This window comes from Fringilla coelebs (assembly GCF_963513975.1).
Source record: "Fringilla coelebs genome assembly, chromosome: 7".
NCBI lineage: Eukaryota > Metazoa > Chordata > Aves > Passeriformes > Fringillidae > Fringilla > Fringilla coelebs.
The window spans coordinates 7,163,263-7,179,901 of NC_140035.1; the positions used below are offsets into that span (position 1 = coordinate 7,163,263).

General features: G+C 39.7%; 1 protein-coding gene across 1 annotated transcript in view; it reads left to right on the plus strand.

Moving 5' to 3' along the window:
• Positions 1 to 16,639, plus strand: part of NCKAP5 (NCK associated protein 5) — a gene marked incomplete at both ends in the record, with an annotated part of 327,343 nt that overhangs the window by 298,170 nt on the left and 12,534 nt on the right. Inside the window, 3 exons of the mRNA XM_084209164.1 lie at positions 1,224 to 1,360; positions 2,729 to 2,858; positions 6,053 to 6,240. Of these exons, the coding sequence (XP_084065290.1) occupies positions 1,224 to 1,360; positions 2,729 to 2,858; positions 6,053 to 6,240 (455 nt within the window). The remainder of the gene's footprint in view (positions 1 to 1,223; positions 1,361 to 2,728; positions 2,859 to 6,052; positions 6,241 to 16,639) is intronic.

Genomic DNA, 16,639 nt, shown 5'->3' on the forward strand with positions numbered 1-16,639 from the left:
ATTAAACTTGTATAAATCTGTGTCCCTCTATAAGAAAGATTCTGTGTAATTAGCATGTAAGGTTAAATATCAAGTTTGGCTTAGTTTAAGGCCATCAAATATATGTTCTGCTAATGAGCTGACATATATTGAACCTAGGAGGAGAGAAGCCTCTCTTATATGTCCATTGGATGTACAACAGAAGGTTTCTAATTAAACATCTTAGAATTCAGATGATTTAGCAATGTTCACAGTGCAGTATTGCAGTGGTATAATAGGCTGCAAACACACATTGAATGCTTTATTGCAGACTCCCTTTCTTGTTTCAAATCAAAGCTAAATAAAAGATATTTTAATACTTATTACTTTTAAAATAAGTGTGCTGTTAATTAATGGTCCAGCTAAGAAGGATTCAGCAGAGAAATCTTAGTTATAGATTACGTGCTGCATGCTTGAATGGCCACATGTGTGACCTCAATTCAGCAGTGTGTTATAGAGTAGAGCCCATGATTAAACACTGTCATTATAACAAATTGAACAGAAACTGCAAGCATTGAATTGCTTCATAAGAAGTCAGGAGCAGTAAGATTGTTCTGATGTTAATGCTAATATTCACTGCACCAACCTTGTAGGGTTTGTATCTTAATTAAATTGTCATGAAGAGATGTTACAAAAAAGTAGTATACATCAGATGATGGGGTCAGCTCATTCTTTACTAGGCTATCTTCATTCAATTCTTCTCTCCCTCACTTTCTCATCCAAATTACAATTATCACTTTATTTCATATGCACCATATATCTTCTTTGATGTTTCGATTTTGCATAGTGCAAATATAGCAAATAAAAAAGCTGGCTTTCTGCTAGAAAGGTACTTTCAATTATATTTATATTAAAAGATTGTTCTCCAAGAACATAAAATAGCAGAGGAGATCCTACAGTGCCTAGAAGTAGTTACTGATTGTTGTTTCTTTATTGAAAGGATATAGATTTTATAACTAATGAAGGGATTTAAATTCATGGCTTCCTCTTCTCTTTTTAACTGGAAAAGGATTTGGATAAAATTCTGCTACTTTAGTTAGAACTATTCCAGTAAGTTAGTAAGTTCTTCCTTTGAGTAGTAAAATATTATTGGACATAATGAAAGTATCACAATTTGCCCCCAGCTTTTACTGAATTATAATTGACACACTATCGTGAAGATGCTGATGAGACCTAGAATTTAAATAATGTCTCCCTTAATTCAGGAATAATTAACCTTGCAAAGCAAAGTGAACAAGAAGCAAGTTCTGTGACCTCTGCCTCATTAGAACACGCTGAAGAGACTGTAGAAAATAGAGAAGTTCTTCCAGAGTGGACCCCCAAGAAAACTACTAAACCAAAGGTATAAAATAAGTAGTGGCATCTCTTAAATGAGATGGGTACTGTGGCCAGTGTTTTAATGGCCAGTGTTTTAATGGCCAGTGCTTTTATATGGTGTGGAGAGTAACTAACAAACTAACAGCTGCATTTACTTCCTTAGCCTTCATTCACTCTCTCATTATTTATCACTAATAACAATAATAAAGCACCTAAATGTTCTTTGTCCTCCTGGTAATAAACATGTTTTAATTAAAATCCTCTCAGGCACTTTTAGAAAAGGAAATGGAGACCATTTACCCCATTCTTCTCTTCTAGAAATTTGATCTTGTTTGTTGTTTTTCATGAGATTGGGATGGTTTTTTTCCCCAGGACTAGGTTTCCTTACTCTAGAGTATGTTCCCAACGTGTATGTACTCTGACATGTTTCTGTGGGGTTTTGGGACTACAGCTGACTTGCAATCTCTAATTCCTGGCTGCATCCAGGTATCCTCAGCTCTGCTTCCCTCTCCACAAGTGGGTGATTCCTAACAAAAGAATGTCCTTCTGCATCAGTTAAAAACTGCAGCATGGATGGAAAGATGGGGAAATTATTATCCCTCTTAGAGAAACAGAACTAAAATCCCACTAGAGCCACCAGAGTAGGGGTAGTGGGTGGTATTTGTACATGCCAGCACCCCAACACAATCAGGCCTGGCTTCCCCCTACCTGGTTTGGAGGGTTTATTGTACTGAGCTGCTGCTCCTGAATGCTTTGAGCCCTCAGGCCTTCCATGATTAGAAGCTGTCCAGAGCTGTCAGTGTTCCTCTTTATTCCCAGAAGAAAATCAATGATACTGCTTCCTGGAAAGAGCTGACAAAGGAATCACCTGGGAGCTAAGGGCTCTCCAGTACTGTAATATAAGTATCAGGACAAGAGACAGGAATTTAAGAAACAACTAGGATTTAATGGTGTAGAAATTGTCTACTGGCCATCCTCATTGTCTGTGGAGTTGCTTGCAGCAAACTATTTGTGGTGTGATAATTTTGCATGTTACAGTTAGACTGTATTAAACATACTTGAGAACTACTAAAATTGAACTTGGTGGATAAAATTACCCAAAAATGTTGGTGGAATGGAAAAAAATGTTACAGTGGTGGGGGGGAAAAAAAGTTAAAATGTGGATTGTTTCTGCCAGACTGTCTCAGGGGATGTAGCAGAACAAGAATGGATTATTTCCCCCACATCAGACTGAAGAAGGAGTTAGGCTGGTAATGCAGACTTTCCCAGTTGAACTACCTGTTTATACTGCATGATGAATATAAAATGTGCTACTGTCAATATTATCTTCAGCATTATTTTGGTATATTTGCATTTTCTGACTTGCCCTGCTGCCATGCCCTTCTTTGTGTAGGACGCAGCTCTAAGGGTGTGCACGTACTCAGCGAGCAGCACTGACAGTGAGGCAGAGCCAGAGTACAAAACCAGTTACTTCAGAACTGCAGAGGAGACTCTTGTGGAGTTAACAAAGAGCAACAGACAAGGTAATTGAAAATTGGTACATAAAGATGTATGTCCCTCATCCCCACACTGACTCAGCAGGAGATGGTGTCCTTCATTGAACTTTCTGTCCAGATTTCACTTTCTAACCCCAAATCTTTCTTCAGTCTAATTTTCCATTAACTTTTTACTACCTTTTTCTTTTTATTATGTGTAAATTCTTTTTCCCCTCTTCCACAGTTTTTTGCCAGTGGGGGCTGAACTTGTAGGTTTTTATACAAAAACCTCTGTGGTGCAAATAAAAATAATTACATTATTACAAAATTGAAAGGTGACTATAAATATAGTTTTCTTTTTTTGTTATACAGCCAGTTGAAATAATGCAGTGATGAAGGCCACAGTTTTTTCCCAACCTCTGTATCAAGGTGATGCTGGTTATGGTGCCACAGTGAACTCCCTCTCATTTTCCTCTCTGTATATATTGCAGCTTTCAAGTAAGAAAGCTTTTAGTGAGAATTGATGGCAACTCAGAATTTACTGAATTCCAGTAGATAAAAATACATTAAGTGAAGTTCTTGAGATAATAGTTTTCTGTGTGTTTAATAACCTGGGAAATTGCTGCCTTGTCTCCATCACCAGCCTGCTGTGCTCGGAGCCACCTTCCAGTGCAGACGTGAGCCCCGGGCGCGGCGAGGGGAGGGCAGCTCTGTCCTTGTCCTTGCCCAGGGATCCCTGCAGCTGGGGAATTCTGGCCAGTGCAAAGGCCAGTGCAAGGTCTTGGCAGAAGCTGGGAGCTGATGCCCTGAGCAGCCCCAAGGCTGGCCTGGCAGGGATCAGCACCTGCAGCACACGCCACGGTGACGATGGCACCGAGAGCGGCGCGGGTGGCTGCGTGCTGGGCTCTTCAGTGTCTCCAACATTTGGCATTTTCAGAGTGGGAAAAACGCCAATCACTTCTTTTTAAAACTTTAAAGGTTTAATAGTAATAAAATGGTTATAGAAATAGCAATGCAGTTAGAGTAATAATAATTTGGACAACTTGAATTAGGACAATATGAGACAACAAAAACAGGGTTACGGACATCCGGGTGCCTTTCTCAGGGCAGCACGGGCCCGGGAGAAAAGCACACACGTTAACAGAGGATTAACCCTTAAAAACAATAACCTGTTGCATATTCATACACTTCATAAATGATGCATAAATTCCATTCAAATAAAGGATTCAGTCTGGTCATCCTCACCTTCTTCCTCCTAATCCTAACAGCGCCTTCAAGGCGGGAAGAAGTTCCTTTCTTCTGATAAGAGGGCAATAAATTCTTTTTCTCTGAAGGATTTAGGTGTCCTGTGGCTGCTAGCTCCCTGCAAGTCCTCTCTTTAAAAAAAAGTATCTTACATAGCATAGTTTCTATTTTAACATTTTGTTATAACCCAAAACTATATTTAACACACTACTTAAGAGAATTAATACTGCATTACTTTCTAACACAACACATATAATATTCATTTTAATATTTGCAAAAAGCCAATCATAAAATATGCATTTTTCACAAGAGCTAATCCAGTGCTTGTGATTCCATGGGAGAGAGCAGAATAGGAAGCTAGGACCATCTATTTACATTAGTGCTGCAGCTTTGTGGGTTTAATCTGTAGAAAATATTGCAAGTCATTTGAGTCAGCCCATAGACACTTCTTTTTACAGATTTTGCTTTTTGCAAAGCATATTTTAATGCAATAAATGCGGTTCATAAAAAAAAAAGTAAATAAGCTTTTTTCTTTCCTGCATTCATCACAATTTGCAAAAAAAAAAAACAACCTATTTTTATCATGTGTTAGCAGTTGCTTTAAATGGCAGCAGATTCCAAGTTTAATGATATCTAAGCATGACTTGGGGTGACCACTTACATAGAGATTCATTCATTTTGTGTATGTGCCTCCCTTTCGAGCCAGTAAGAGAATAAATACATAATTGTGATTGAGACAAATAGAAGATTATGACACATTATTGCAAAAGTATTTCTGCTGTGCTCATTCCTCACAGTAAGTGTTTCTGTTCTGTGCTCTCTAAATGCTGTTCTCACATGGAATTAACAACCATACTTCATCCCATTCTGTGTTCAAAGGTCTCAGTGTCTTTATGCACTTTTGATATAACCTCAAAGCATCCACATGAGGCTGGGGCAGGGGCTCCAGCAAACCAATCCACAGAGAATATTTTTATATGAATAGATAATTGCATTTATTAGCTAAATCCCCGAGCTCACTGGTTGCACAATTATAATGTTGGAATGATTTTCATTTTCCATTTATGAGCAGGGAACAGAAAGACTGAGTACCCAATGCAAAGGCTATTAAAAGTCAATGATAAGACTTTTGTTGATTTAATGGGCTTAGCATGAGATTCCCAGTGCATTGCCCAATGTTACAGAGAAGGTCAGTAGAGTAACAGGGAATGCCAAATATTCCAGATCCTTCTCTTCCAACCATGAAGGTGTTTTGATCTCAATATTATAAATTGGGTTCTACCCTGATGTGATTCTGTTAGAGGCGTTGGAGGCAGATCTTCTCCTAAGGCTGTAGGTTATAAGGCAGAGCTGAAGTTTGTGTAACAAGAATTGTGAGGAAAGATCTTAATATTCACATAAACATCTGTCTCCTGTGTGCTTTCATCAAGCTGCAGAAAATTCCCCTGGTTTTATTTTGTTCTGAATGAGTTTTCAGCCTTGGACTTCAGAAACCAGGGCTTTATTCCTGATGTTGTTGTGCTGCAGCAGGCTCTGGAACAAGCACCACTTTCTTACCTTACTTATGCTGCTTTATGCTGTTGTATTCATTAACTAAAAATGTAGTGAAAAGGAAAGAATTCCCAAGTACAGCCAAACTGAATAGTATGCTAGAGGAGCCTAGCACATCTGCCATGTAAGTCTATTAAAAGAGAAGAACAAAACCTTGCTGCAAATAATTAAGTGGGAAGACCCCCCAGATTAACCACCTTGTCAATAATTTGAAAAGAAAGGAAATTAATTCTGTCTGTCTCATACTGTCTCCTCCAGCTCAAACATTAAGTGTGAACAGTCCCCTGTATGTGCATTGGAGAATTAGAAGGTAGTATTTTTAATGTTTCTATTGCATTGAATTTCAGATACCTTAAAAACCAATTTAAATACATTTTAAAATTGTAAAGTTACATTAAAATCTATGTAGACTGTCATAATGATATTATTTGTTACATCTCTTCCAGCTGTGCAGGAAAAACAAAGTCAGAGAAGGTCATTTTTGGGGAACCCAATGTCAATTTTGGATTTATACCAACACAGTCTCTATGGCCATTTTGGAGAGGATGGACCTGAACAATTAGCACATTACAGTTTAATTGAGCAGCTGAGTGGAGCTTCCAGTAAAGACAGCAAGACCAAGGAGAGCCCAAGTGTGAGTTACTGTAATTTTTATATTATTTCTCATTTTGCTCATTATTATTTTTACTTCCCTTTTGGTTTTTTCTCCAGTGTGTCAATTGATTACTGAAACCAGGCAGACTTGGAAAAAACATGACCTGCAGAAGAGTAAAGATCTGAATATTTTTAGAACAGAATGTTACATTTGAATGCTCAGCTGTCACAGAATTAGACTTAAAAAATTGACAAGTAGAGACAGGCTAGTGCTTGTACTCCACCATTAGTGAGGAGTTGAAATTTAAAGCTACCAAGTAAACACAGAATTCATCTTTTAAGGCTGCTCCTCCACATATAATTAGATAGCTTATATAGAACAACATGCATTAAATTACTTAAAACTCTGGAGAAGTATTTCTGAAAATTCAAATGAAATTATGCTATGGAAATCATCTATCTTCTGTTTTTTTATGAGATCTTGGTGTCAGATTTGATGGTTTTAAACATTGTTTTGATGAAGACCAAGTCCTGATCTGATGGGTTGACCTTAGTGCTAAACAGAAACAAATTTGTTTTCTCCTCTTACTTCATGTGAATCCACTCCCTTTTCTGTGTCTAGAAGTATTGAACTGAAGTCACACTGTCTCAGCAACCCTGAAGAGGAACTTTTTGACCTGCTGTTTTCCTCTTCTGTTCTCATGCCTTCTCCTCTCATCATCTCACTCCCTTCCCTCTCTCCTTTCATCTAACAAGCCAATTTCTTTGGAAGTAGAGAAAGTCATGATCCAGTCATGATCCAGTCATGATCCAGTGCAATCATTTTGCATCCATGTTCAGTCTGTTTCCCCAGCTCTTCTTTTCAGGCACAAGCTCTTTTATTTCTGTGTGTAACACTCAGAACATTTTGGGACTGTTACGCTATAAACAAAGGTGGTAGCAGAAAATAAGGGATGAGCTGCTAGTTTGAAATTTACTGGTGCAGTGCATAAATGAAAAGGAATTTTTATCTCTTCCCAGACCCCAGTTTTCAGTTTCAGGAAATGACTGTGCCTTGCAACTTCAGAGGTGATTAACCAAAGTTAGAGTCTTAGAGCTTTCAGGAACCTGGGCCAAATATGCAGAAGGAATATGAAGAACAGAATGGCTGTAATAAACTCCTGTTTATTCCAACTCTGTTGGCATCAAAGTCCTGCTTAACTGAATATTAAATTGACCATAAACTTCAAAAGAAAAATCCTGAAATGTATGTGCCTCATTTCTCAATCAACCCAATTTCATTAGTACCCAGAATATGATTCCATTTTAATAAATGTGGGTCATATTAGAAAGAAAAATTTCAAATAATCTGACTTCATAGTTGGGAAGGGAAAAAAAAAAGGAAAAAACGCAACAGAAGGGTGTTAAAAAGGAAAATAATTTGAGCATCCACTTAATTTCTCATCTTGAACATCCAGAAATTCATAGCTTAATTATGTGTAGGAGATGAATTTTATATGTGTGCATATATATATGTGTGTGTGTGGATATATGAAAAAAATACATAAAAATCAGTTCTGCCTTTTGAAGGCCAAGGTCTTTTGCTATTAACAGAGCAATTAGATTTGGTTCCAGTATAGAAAAGTGACTCAGAGTTGCATCTACTTTTAATTAATTCTTTTCATGCATTCCTTGTATATGATGTCTCTGCAATGTGCCCAATCAGCCTCAAAACCTAAAGAAAGCCATTGAACAGGCCTTAGGATCCTGTAAAACTCCATCATTTAACCAAAAGGCATCAGGTGTAGCTCAGCCAGCACCAGCATTTTTCATGCATTATGTTGGGGAGCTCTTGAGTTTACTTTTTAAGGATCTGAAATAGCTCTCCAAACAGCATTGCCTCTCCCTGAACAGCAAAAGCTCAATAAAGCACTAGAGATTTGCCTATTAGTATTAAACTTTTCAGAATGACAAATGAGGGGAAGTAACCATGAAAAGCAGGTTGCCCTGAACTCTTTGTTTGAAACAGCACAAGCAGATTTTTTCTGAGCTGTAGTTTGTCCAACAGAAGAAGATCTACAGTCTGTTTAAATCAGAGCTGTGTGATCTGCAGCACTACCCACAAAAAGAGGGGGACAGCAGACACAGAGGCACTTATGGCCAACAAATTTTTAAAATATCTAGGTGTATAAATTTTGGGGGGAGAATAATGCAGCTTTCATGAAGAATATTTGGTATTTTGAAAAAGGAAGTTGTACAGGCTTTGGATTTAATTCCCAAGTGACGTTTGTCAAGCCTTGGAAAAAAAAAAAAAACAAATAAAAGATGTGTGTCAAAAAAGCCTCACGATGGGCCAAATGAGTTTACAGTGCTTGTCTGAAGAGCCAGTGTGCTGAGGCAGGCTCTGAGCCCAGTCAGATGGGGCTGCACAGCTCCAGGATGGCTTGGGGCAGGCTGGGGGCTCTCATGAGGCAGGCAGGAGGCTCTCTTAGCCCAGACTTGGCATTTGATTTGTCTCCTTCCCAGCCAATGCTTTCAACCAGCATTGCCTCCAAAGTTTATACACAGCAAGTTTCATCAGTAAAAAAGTACTGAACAACTGATGGGCTATTACTGTGATGAAGGGACAACACTGCAGGGACAGTTTAAGGAATCAAAAAGTGCTTTTAGACTTTGAAAGGAAAAATACTTATTGTTTCAGTCTTAAACAAAATCCTGGTTAAATTCTCTAGGCATTAAGACCAATTTTACGTTACTTTTATTTTGGCCTGAAAAACATATTCTGAAATTATGACATCCTTTGGCACACTGCAGAATTTTGGATGAGACATGCAAATCACAATTTCAAAGAAAGGAAAAAAATGCATTGAATCATCAGCAGAAAACTTTCACTTAAATTAACAACTGTGGTGTATTTTCCTCATGTAGGATTTTCCAGACAAGAAACATTCATTTTTACATATACCAAATGAATTCTTTTTATTTGAACAGTAATTTCTGTGCTTTAACACAATATATGCAGCACCTGAAGTCCACTGCAGGCAGCCCATGGGAGACACCCTGTCAGTGAAACTTCACTGAGCCCTGCATTAAACAGCTGCTCCTATTCCTTGCACCCTGGGAGTGCCCTGAGCACTTTGCCAACATCATGACCATGTTTATGCAGTGAAAAAATTATTTCTCATTTCATCAGTTAATTTACTGCTTCGACTTTAAAAGCTCAAGTGACTTTTTTCTTACAAGAATTCAGAAAACAAGATGAATTTCCATTCCCCAGGCCCATTGTTTATTAACATATTTTATAATCAAACAGGAACCATTAGGAGAAAGAACTGAGTTGGCCAAAGGTTTTATTACTTAATCATCTTTATGGTTCCAAAGAATTATGAAAAATATGTTTACTTCTCTGTCCTTAACCAACCATCAGACACTTTTACTCTGTAATACAGCCCTTCTTGCACTGTTTTGTCCCTATTACTCAATTTAAGTCACCATCAAGGCTTGCTTGGGATTCCAGGCATGACTTGAGAACTTAAAGGAAAAGATCCCTTATGGAAGGAATTGGTACCTATCAGAAGTTTCTAATTCCTCTTGTTTTCCCCCAGTTGTGATGAGATACATGAGAAATCTGAGATTTCTGGCACAGTTACCTTGTTAATTCCCTGGGCACTTGAACTGGGGGACTCATTTAACAGAAGAGTTTTCTCTGTGCAGTGTGAGTTATGGTCACATCCACCACACAGGGTTTGGGTGTGTGGAACAGATGATTCATGAATGAGATCAAATCCCTGTGCTTGGAAATTCAAGTAGACATTAGAGAGAGATGGCAAATACAGGCCAAGGAAAAATTAGAGATGTTGCTGCTGTTTAGGCTGCGCTTACCAATAGGACTGACCTGGCATCATTCCCAGATAAATTCAAGGATTTTACAGCTGAGTGAGCTGATTGGGAGTTAATGCTGTATGATTGACCTGTTGTGCTCACATCCTCCTATTAGCAGAGAGAATACCCACTAAAGGACTAGAAACAAGACTAACTCTGGTAATTGCACAACACTTGCCATCCTCCAGGATCCCCGAGCATTAAGCTGATAGCAGAGAGGGTGTTCCAGCCTTGCTGAATTACAGCATCACTTAGAGCAGCCCTGGCACCTCTGCAGGCTGCACTAAACAAGAGTGAGGGGGAAATAAAGAAAGACCTGAGCTGCTTCTCCTTGTGTCTCACCTCCTACAGAGATCAGTAAGACTTGGGCTGGAGTATGAGCTGGCAGCACGCTGGGGGCTTTGCAGTGTTCACCTCTTTAGGCAGATCTTGGAGAATGTGCCAGAAAAGTTTGTGTGCCTGGTTTGGGTTCTTTGAGCCCCTTTCTGAAAGTGCCTTGCTCTCTCTGAAAGAGAGAAATTCTTTGGCTCTTGAATTAAAGTCTCTTTTAAAAAGGACTCTTCATGTTTGAGTATCTGAAGTAATTCTGAGGAGACCATGTGCCCTCTGCTTTCACAGAGAATTAATGTTTTTCACATTATCAGATGTGCTTAGGGAGGGATTCTGCTTATCACATGTGGAAAAGCCTAAGATAATGATTTTGGTCCAATTAGCACTTGGGAAGAGCTGTATCCTAGGACTTTAAACTGGAATAGAGGTATTGCCCTGGGGAACTACTTTCTTCCTTTCCCTGACCAGCAGCTGCCTTATCCTGAATACCAGACTTTCATCCCAAAGTTAAAAATATGAACATTGCCCCAAACTTTCCTCTGTGGGAAACTTAATAAAAGTCAGCTATTGTAGTTACCATCTGTATCTGAGGAAGTGAAACCACATCTCAGGGCACACTCTGGTGAGCACTAAAGAGCTGCTTTCCTTTTACTCTCATATAACACGAATACCTGCAGCTGGGGCAGCCCTGGGTGATATTTTGCTGGGCCAGCAGGATCTGTTTTGCTGTCTGGAAATTGGTGACAGCAACACCTATGTCATGTTACAGCCAGCAGAAAACAGCAAATGCTCCTGAGGACCTCAGTCTTGGCTTGTTTTGTACAATGTGTGTGTTACTGCAAATAGAGAATTTGAAGCTGCTCTTACAAATTATTATACCAGAAAATAATAGAAAGTAGAAGAGGTCCCTTCTCAAAAAGAGAAATAATCTAATGGGCTGGATCCAATACAGAAATTAGGTGATAGCAGGTTTCTGTGTACTAATTGCATCATACAGTTTACTTCATATCAAGCACAGAAACCTCACCTCCTCTTTGCTATTTTTCTTGTCAGCCTTAAGAGAGAGGAAGGTGATGAGGTGGGGAGGGAATCAGCTTTATTTGCTTTCCTAGCCCTGGTGAACCTGGGATATTGAGGAAGGAACTGCCATTGTACAATCTGTAGATGGGAAATAAGTCTGCAGTCTCATTCATCCATGTTTTAAGATCATTGCTTTTCTTTCAAGTAAGGAATGAATATATCAAATGATGTGTTCAGAGAGGTGATCTAGTGCTGTAAACATTTGGTGGTATCAGTACCATGCACCACCCTCAGTGTGGCCTCATGGGCACCTTTGAGCTGCACATTTCCCAGTTTTGTCAGAATTGCCTCAATAAGATTTTCCCACTGACAGGCTTGGGGCTGCAAGATTTCCTTTCTGTGTGATCAGGGGGGTTTGATTCTCAGATGAGTGATGCAATACTTGTGCCATCAAAGCAGGGACTGTCTGAGTAATTGCCTGAGTTGATGTAAAACCCATTGTCAGGGGAATTATATAGGAGTATTTGACAACCTAAGTGACAAAAACCACAGGAGCATGGTCTGATAAGAAAGCAGATTTGACCATACCACCCATGGGAATAATGCAAAATTAAACATATTTTTTCTAACCTAAAGTCTGATTTGCACATCTTAAATTAGAAATAGGCTAAGACATCTGCAGACATCAACAAATCACTTGTGCCTGCATGTTTTTTCCCCTCCACAGGACCAGTTCACATTCTAAGATCTGCTTCCAAGCCTTATATTCCCAATGAGCTCTTTACTGTTTGTAATACCTTGCCATCAAAGTTGCCCCCAAAAAATAAAGTGAAGAGACAGCAAAACAAGCAATTTGAAGCCTAGCTAGGCAGTCTTCTGGGACCAAAGCCTCACTTGACACACATCACTTAAGAGAAATGTTGTGTGGTGTGGAAGAACATCCTTACAGCCAGCCTGAGGAACTGGCTTGGCACCAGTAAACAGCTGCAGTTATGGGAGACTCATTTCTCTCCCTGTGCCTTCTAGGTGAAACTGCTGAGGTTTCTTATGCTGCTGAGAGTTTTAGTAAAAAATTATGCAATGGAGAGTGGTTCAGCAAGGAGGTTGATAGCATTCTCCATAAGTTCCTTAAGTTTTTAAAAGGTTTTGGCAAGAGAAAACATTTGGAATGCAGCGTCCACCGGAGAAAATAACTTTTTTTTAATGGTATGCGAGGGACATCTTTAGGGAAAAGATAACCCTAAAAAAAACCTGGAAGCTGCTATCTGCTGCAGCAGTTCTGCTTCCAGCATTAATGGCCTCAGTAGTTTTAGTACTGTGCCACCAAAGCCCATTCTGACTAGCCCTCCAGCTGGTATAAAGGCTATTTTATGTTTGGTTAGTGTATTTATGGGCACGGGTAGGTGGTGACATTTTAACTCAAATATCTTTCAGCACATAGTTTTAAGAGTATTTGGGTATCAGTGAGGGACAGAAAGTCTTTGGCATAGGAGAGCAGGCTGTGTGGCATTTAAAGCACATGGTGTGCAAGGCTAGCAGGAGAATGGTTTGGATGTGAGTCTGAGAGATGAAGTGGGAACTGGGAAGCCAAGGGCTCCAGGCACTGCTGAGCAGGTAGGTGCAGTTCCAGTGCCTCTGGCACAGGGTCACCAAGTGCTGAACTCCCCAGTCACTCACAGCACCCAGTGATCTGTGCCTGTGTGGCTTGTCAGCTGCCAGGTGCAGATGTCTGGGCTTGTGATTTAAAGCCAAGATGTCCTGTGGCCACATCTGGAGCCTCGTGCTCACTGAACCCCTTTGGCACTGTAAGGAGGGGAGAATTCTGCCCTTTCTGCATGGAAAAACTTGATCACTGGAGCAGAAACCCCATATCCCACCATCTCAGCAAACAATTTGAAATTACAGAGAGAAGCTTGTCTTTTCAGCATGTGGGAGCTGCATAACCACCTTACACACTGGCCCAGATGTCACAGAAAGCCCTGCAGTTCATTTGCCAGAATCCCTGAGTGCTGGCCCAAAGCTGCTGGTGTGCAAGTGCCCAGAGCAGCCCAGAGCAGCTGTGCAGAGCTGTGCAGAGCAGCTGTGCAGAGCTGTGCATTTCCAGGGACTGTGCCCTGTCACAGCTCTGATGGCCTGGCTACCCCAGGTCATTTCTCAGCAGGGCTGAGTAGCTGCATTAGCAGGGTGTGGGTAAGACCCCAACACATTCAATCCCTGCCCACCCCCCTTGCCCACTGCAGACACATCCCAGCACTCCAATGTCCATTTGCCTTTATAACTGGAGATTACATCTGGATTTCATAGGCACAGGGGCTCTCAGGTGGAAGCAGGAAGATCCTTTAGTCGAATAAGAACCAATAGTACATACAGAATAAAAGTATAATTTGCTAGTGATTTCCACGAGTGGAAAATGTGCTGGGCTGTTTTTCAGAGGTTTGGCAGATGGAGCTGATGTGGTTTGCAGCATGGCCCAAAGTGCACTCATGTTTCTGCCATTTGTAAGCAGGCATTCTTCAGTCCCCCCATCTTCGTAAATAAAGCTGCAGGGTTCATTTCTCTCACTGTGGAATAGGAATATTGTAATAATACTGTGGGCCAAAACAGAATTCAGGACACATTCAAAGCAACAAATTATAAATATTAGTAAGCATGTGAGATGGTGTAATTGTTGTAATGATATTAGTAATAAAAGAAAAAGCTGAAAAATAGATTGGATCCAATAAACATTGGATTGACTCAATCAAGATAAGAGCAGTAAGGCACAGAGGTGTGTTCAGTGAGCTGTTTGTTTTCTGAAGCTGGAAAATATTTTGACTCCAACAGGACCATGTGATTAGCAGAGTTAAATGAGATGAATAAGGCTGTAATATTTTTGTGAATTGTTTTTCCAGCTGAAGCTTGCCTTTCCCATCTATAACAGCGATATGTTTTGCATAAAGCACTCAAACATCACACAGAGAAGGGTGGGAAGTGACTGATCTTTTAGTGTGAGAGTTCTGCACCGAGGAGAGTACATGAGGAATAAGTTACACAGATGATGGTAGCAGGAATTGTGGCAATATACTGAGAATATGTTGGCAAATTATTTCTATTTTTAGGAGGAAGCTTTTTCTTTCCATATGCACATGACAATAATATCCTAATCAACATGGTATTTGATGTCAAATATTGACAGAAAACATATTGAAATAATTTTTTGGTGTTTATAGTTTGTTCTACTAGCTGTTTTCATTTCCCAAAAGTGATTTGCCTTTTATTGAAATGAGAAGTTATTCTAGATTTTGTGCAGTATGACACATGGACTCTCTATAACCTTAAGAAAAATGTTGGTAAATATTTTTTGCAAGTTCAGACTTTCTTCTTTATAGCAGGTCCCAAAGTGTAATATTTTATCTCTTACTATATTTTTAGGCCCCAATACATGAATTTCAGGCTTTTACAGCATTCATATTAATTTAATGAAAAGTAATGTTTGCATTTGATAGGAGAAAAAGCCACGGTATTTAGCAGATTCAGTAGCAAAAAGTGACACAGGGAACATTGAGAAGTTCACAAGATGTAGTTACATAATTCAGATGTCTAATTATCCTTCTCAAAGGCTAGGAGTGAGACAAGTTTCCATAGCACATGTCAGAGTCCTGGCAGCCTGAGCTGCTCATCAGTCCCTCAGTGACTGGGACACAGCCTGATGGCTCTGCTCCCATTAGTGCCACCTCCTCTCAATCTCTCCATCCTCTGCCTCCTCATTAATAGAGGTCACTAAAAATTTTACCTACTGTAAAAAATTGGAGCCTGAAGAACTTCTCTAGTGTTAATCTCAGCAAATCAAACCCCGAGTGATTATTATGTAAAAAATTGCCAGTCAAACACTTAAAAGTGATTTTTCTGACATCCTATTGCATATGCACATATCCTATGGGTTACTGAATGCTCTGTAAAGCAAACTGTAAAACAAGGTCTCAGATGGGTTTGGGAGGATGAAGACTAAAGCAGAAGTGGGTGGAAAAGAAGAAATTAAATATGGATAGGGTGTGTTGCTGTGGATTATAAAATTAAAATGTTAACTATGCAGTAATAGTCTATGATATTTCTTCTAACAAAAAAAAGTTACCAGATTGGGAAACTTGTTGGTAACACATGTAATAAGACAAAAAGCAGATTTGAAATGTAAAAGATTTTCAGACAATGCCTGAAACTGAGGAGCAGAAGTAGCAGAGCAGACAGCACATGCTTGCTGGTTGCTCTTGAAAGAATGATTTTTCTCTGCATAGACTAAGGGGAGACTCTTTATGGCCTCTAATCAGTTAAAATAAAGGTCAGGGTTTCTGCAAGGTTCTTTTCTTAATGACTGTGCCTAAATGGATATTTAGGCACTTCAGCTGCCCAGTTTTCAAAGGTGCTACAAACCTGTAGCTTTTGCTGATGTCTCTGACCAATTTATGTTATTTGGATCCTGTGAAAATCATGGAGTTTATAGAGGTGCTTGAAAATTGGTTTTGATATTCTCCCTCTAACTGGCAGAATTTTGGTCTGTAACATCCTGCTTCTGTGGGCAATGACATGGAACATCAGCAGACATTTCCCCCAAGTTAAAAGGAAGGCCAAATACTGTGCATTTCTAATCTGGTCCTGCTGTGCTCTCATTAAGATCATATCATAATGAAATTCTTCATCTTTTTAAATCCATTTCTTTATTGCATTTTCCATAACATTAGTGTATGGGCAGCTGGAAAAAGCTAAAACTTTCACTTGTATCACTTCACAGAATATTTTTACTATCACCATTATAGGAACATCATCCTATCTTTTAATGTTTCCACTGTGGCAAGCCAGGGTACAGAGAGCTCAACATTTCTAATACAGCATTTTTAGAAACAAAACCCATGGTGAAAACGTGGAAGCTGTGCTATGACATCACCATTGGAGTGGTGCTGAAGACTAAATTGTCTTTGGAGCTTCTGTTGGTGGCAGTTTCATCACTCGTCCCGGCGACACGAGAGGATGAAGCCTCTGGCTGGGCAGGAAATTTAGGCATGAGGACATTCATCTTCTTGTCTTGTTCTACAAAGCCTGCTGGGATTCTCCTCCCATTCCACAGGAGCTGCCTGGCTGCCCAATTAGTGTGCTTGGGAAGAGGAAAGGGGGCTAAGGCTGATGTCACCCACAGGCGTCACAGGCTCTGCTTTTAGCTCAGCGCTGTCCTTCTGTTCCTGTGAAAGTGTTGGGGA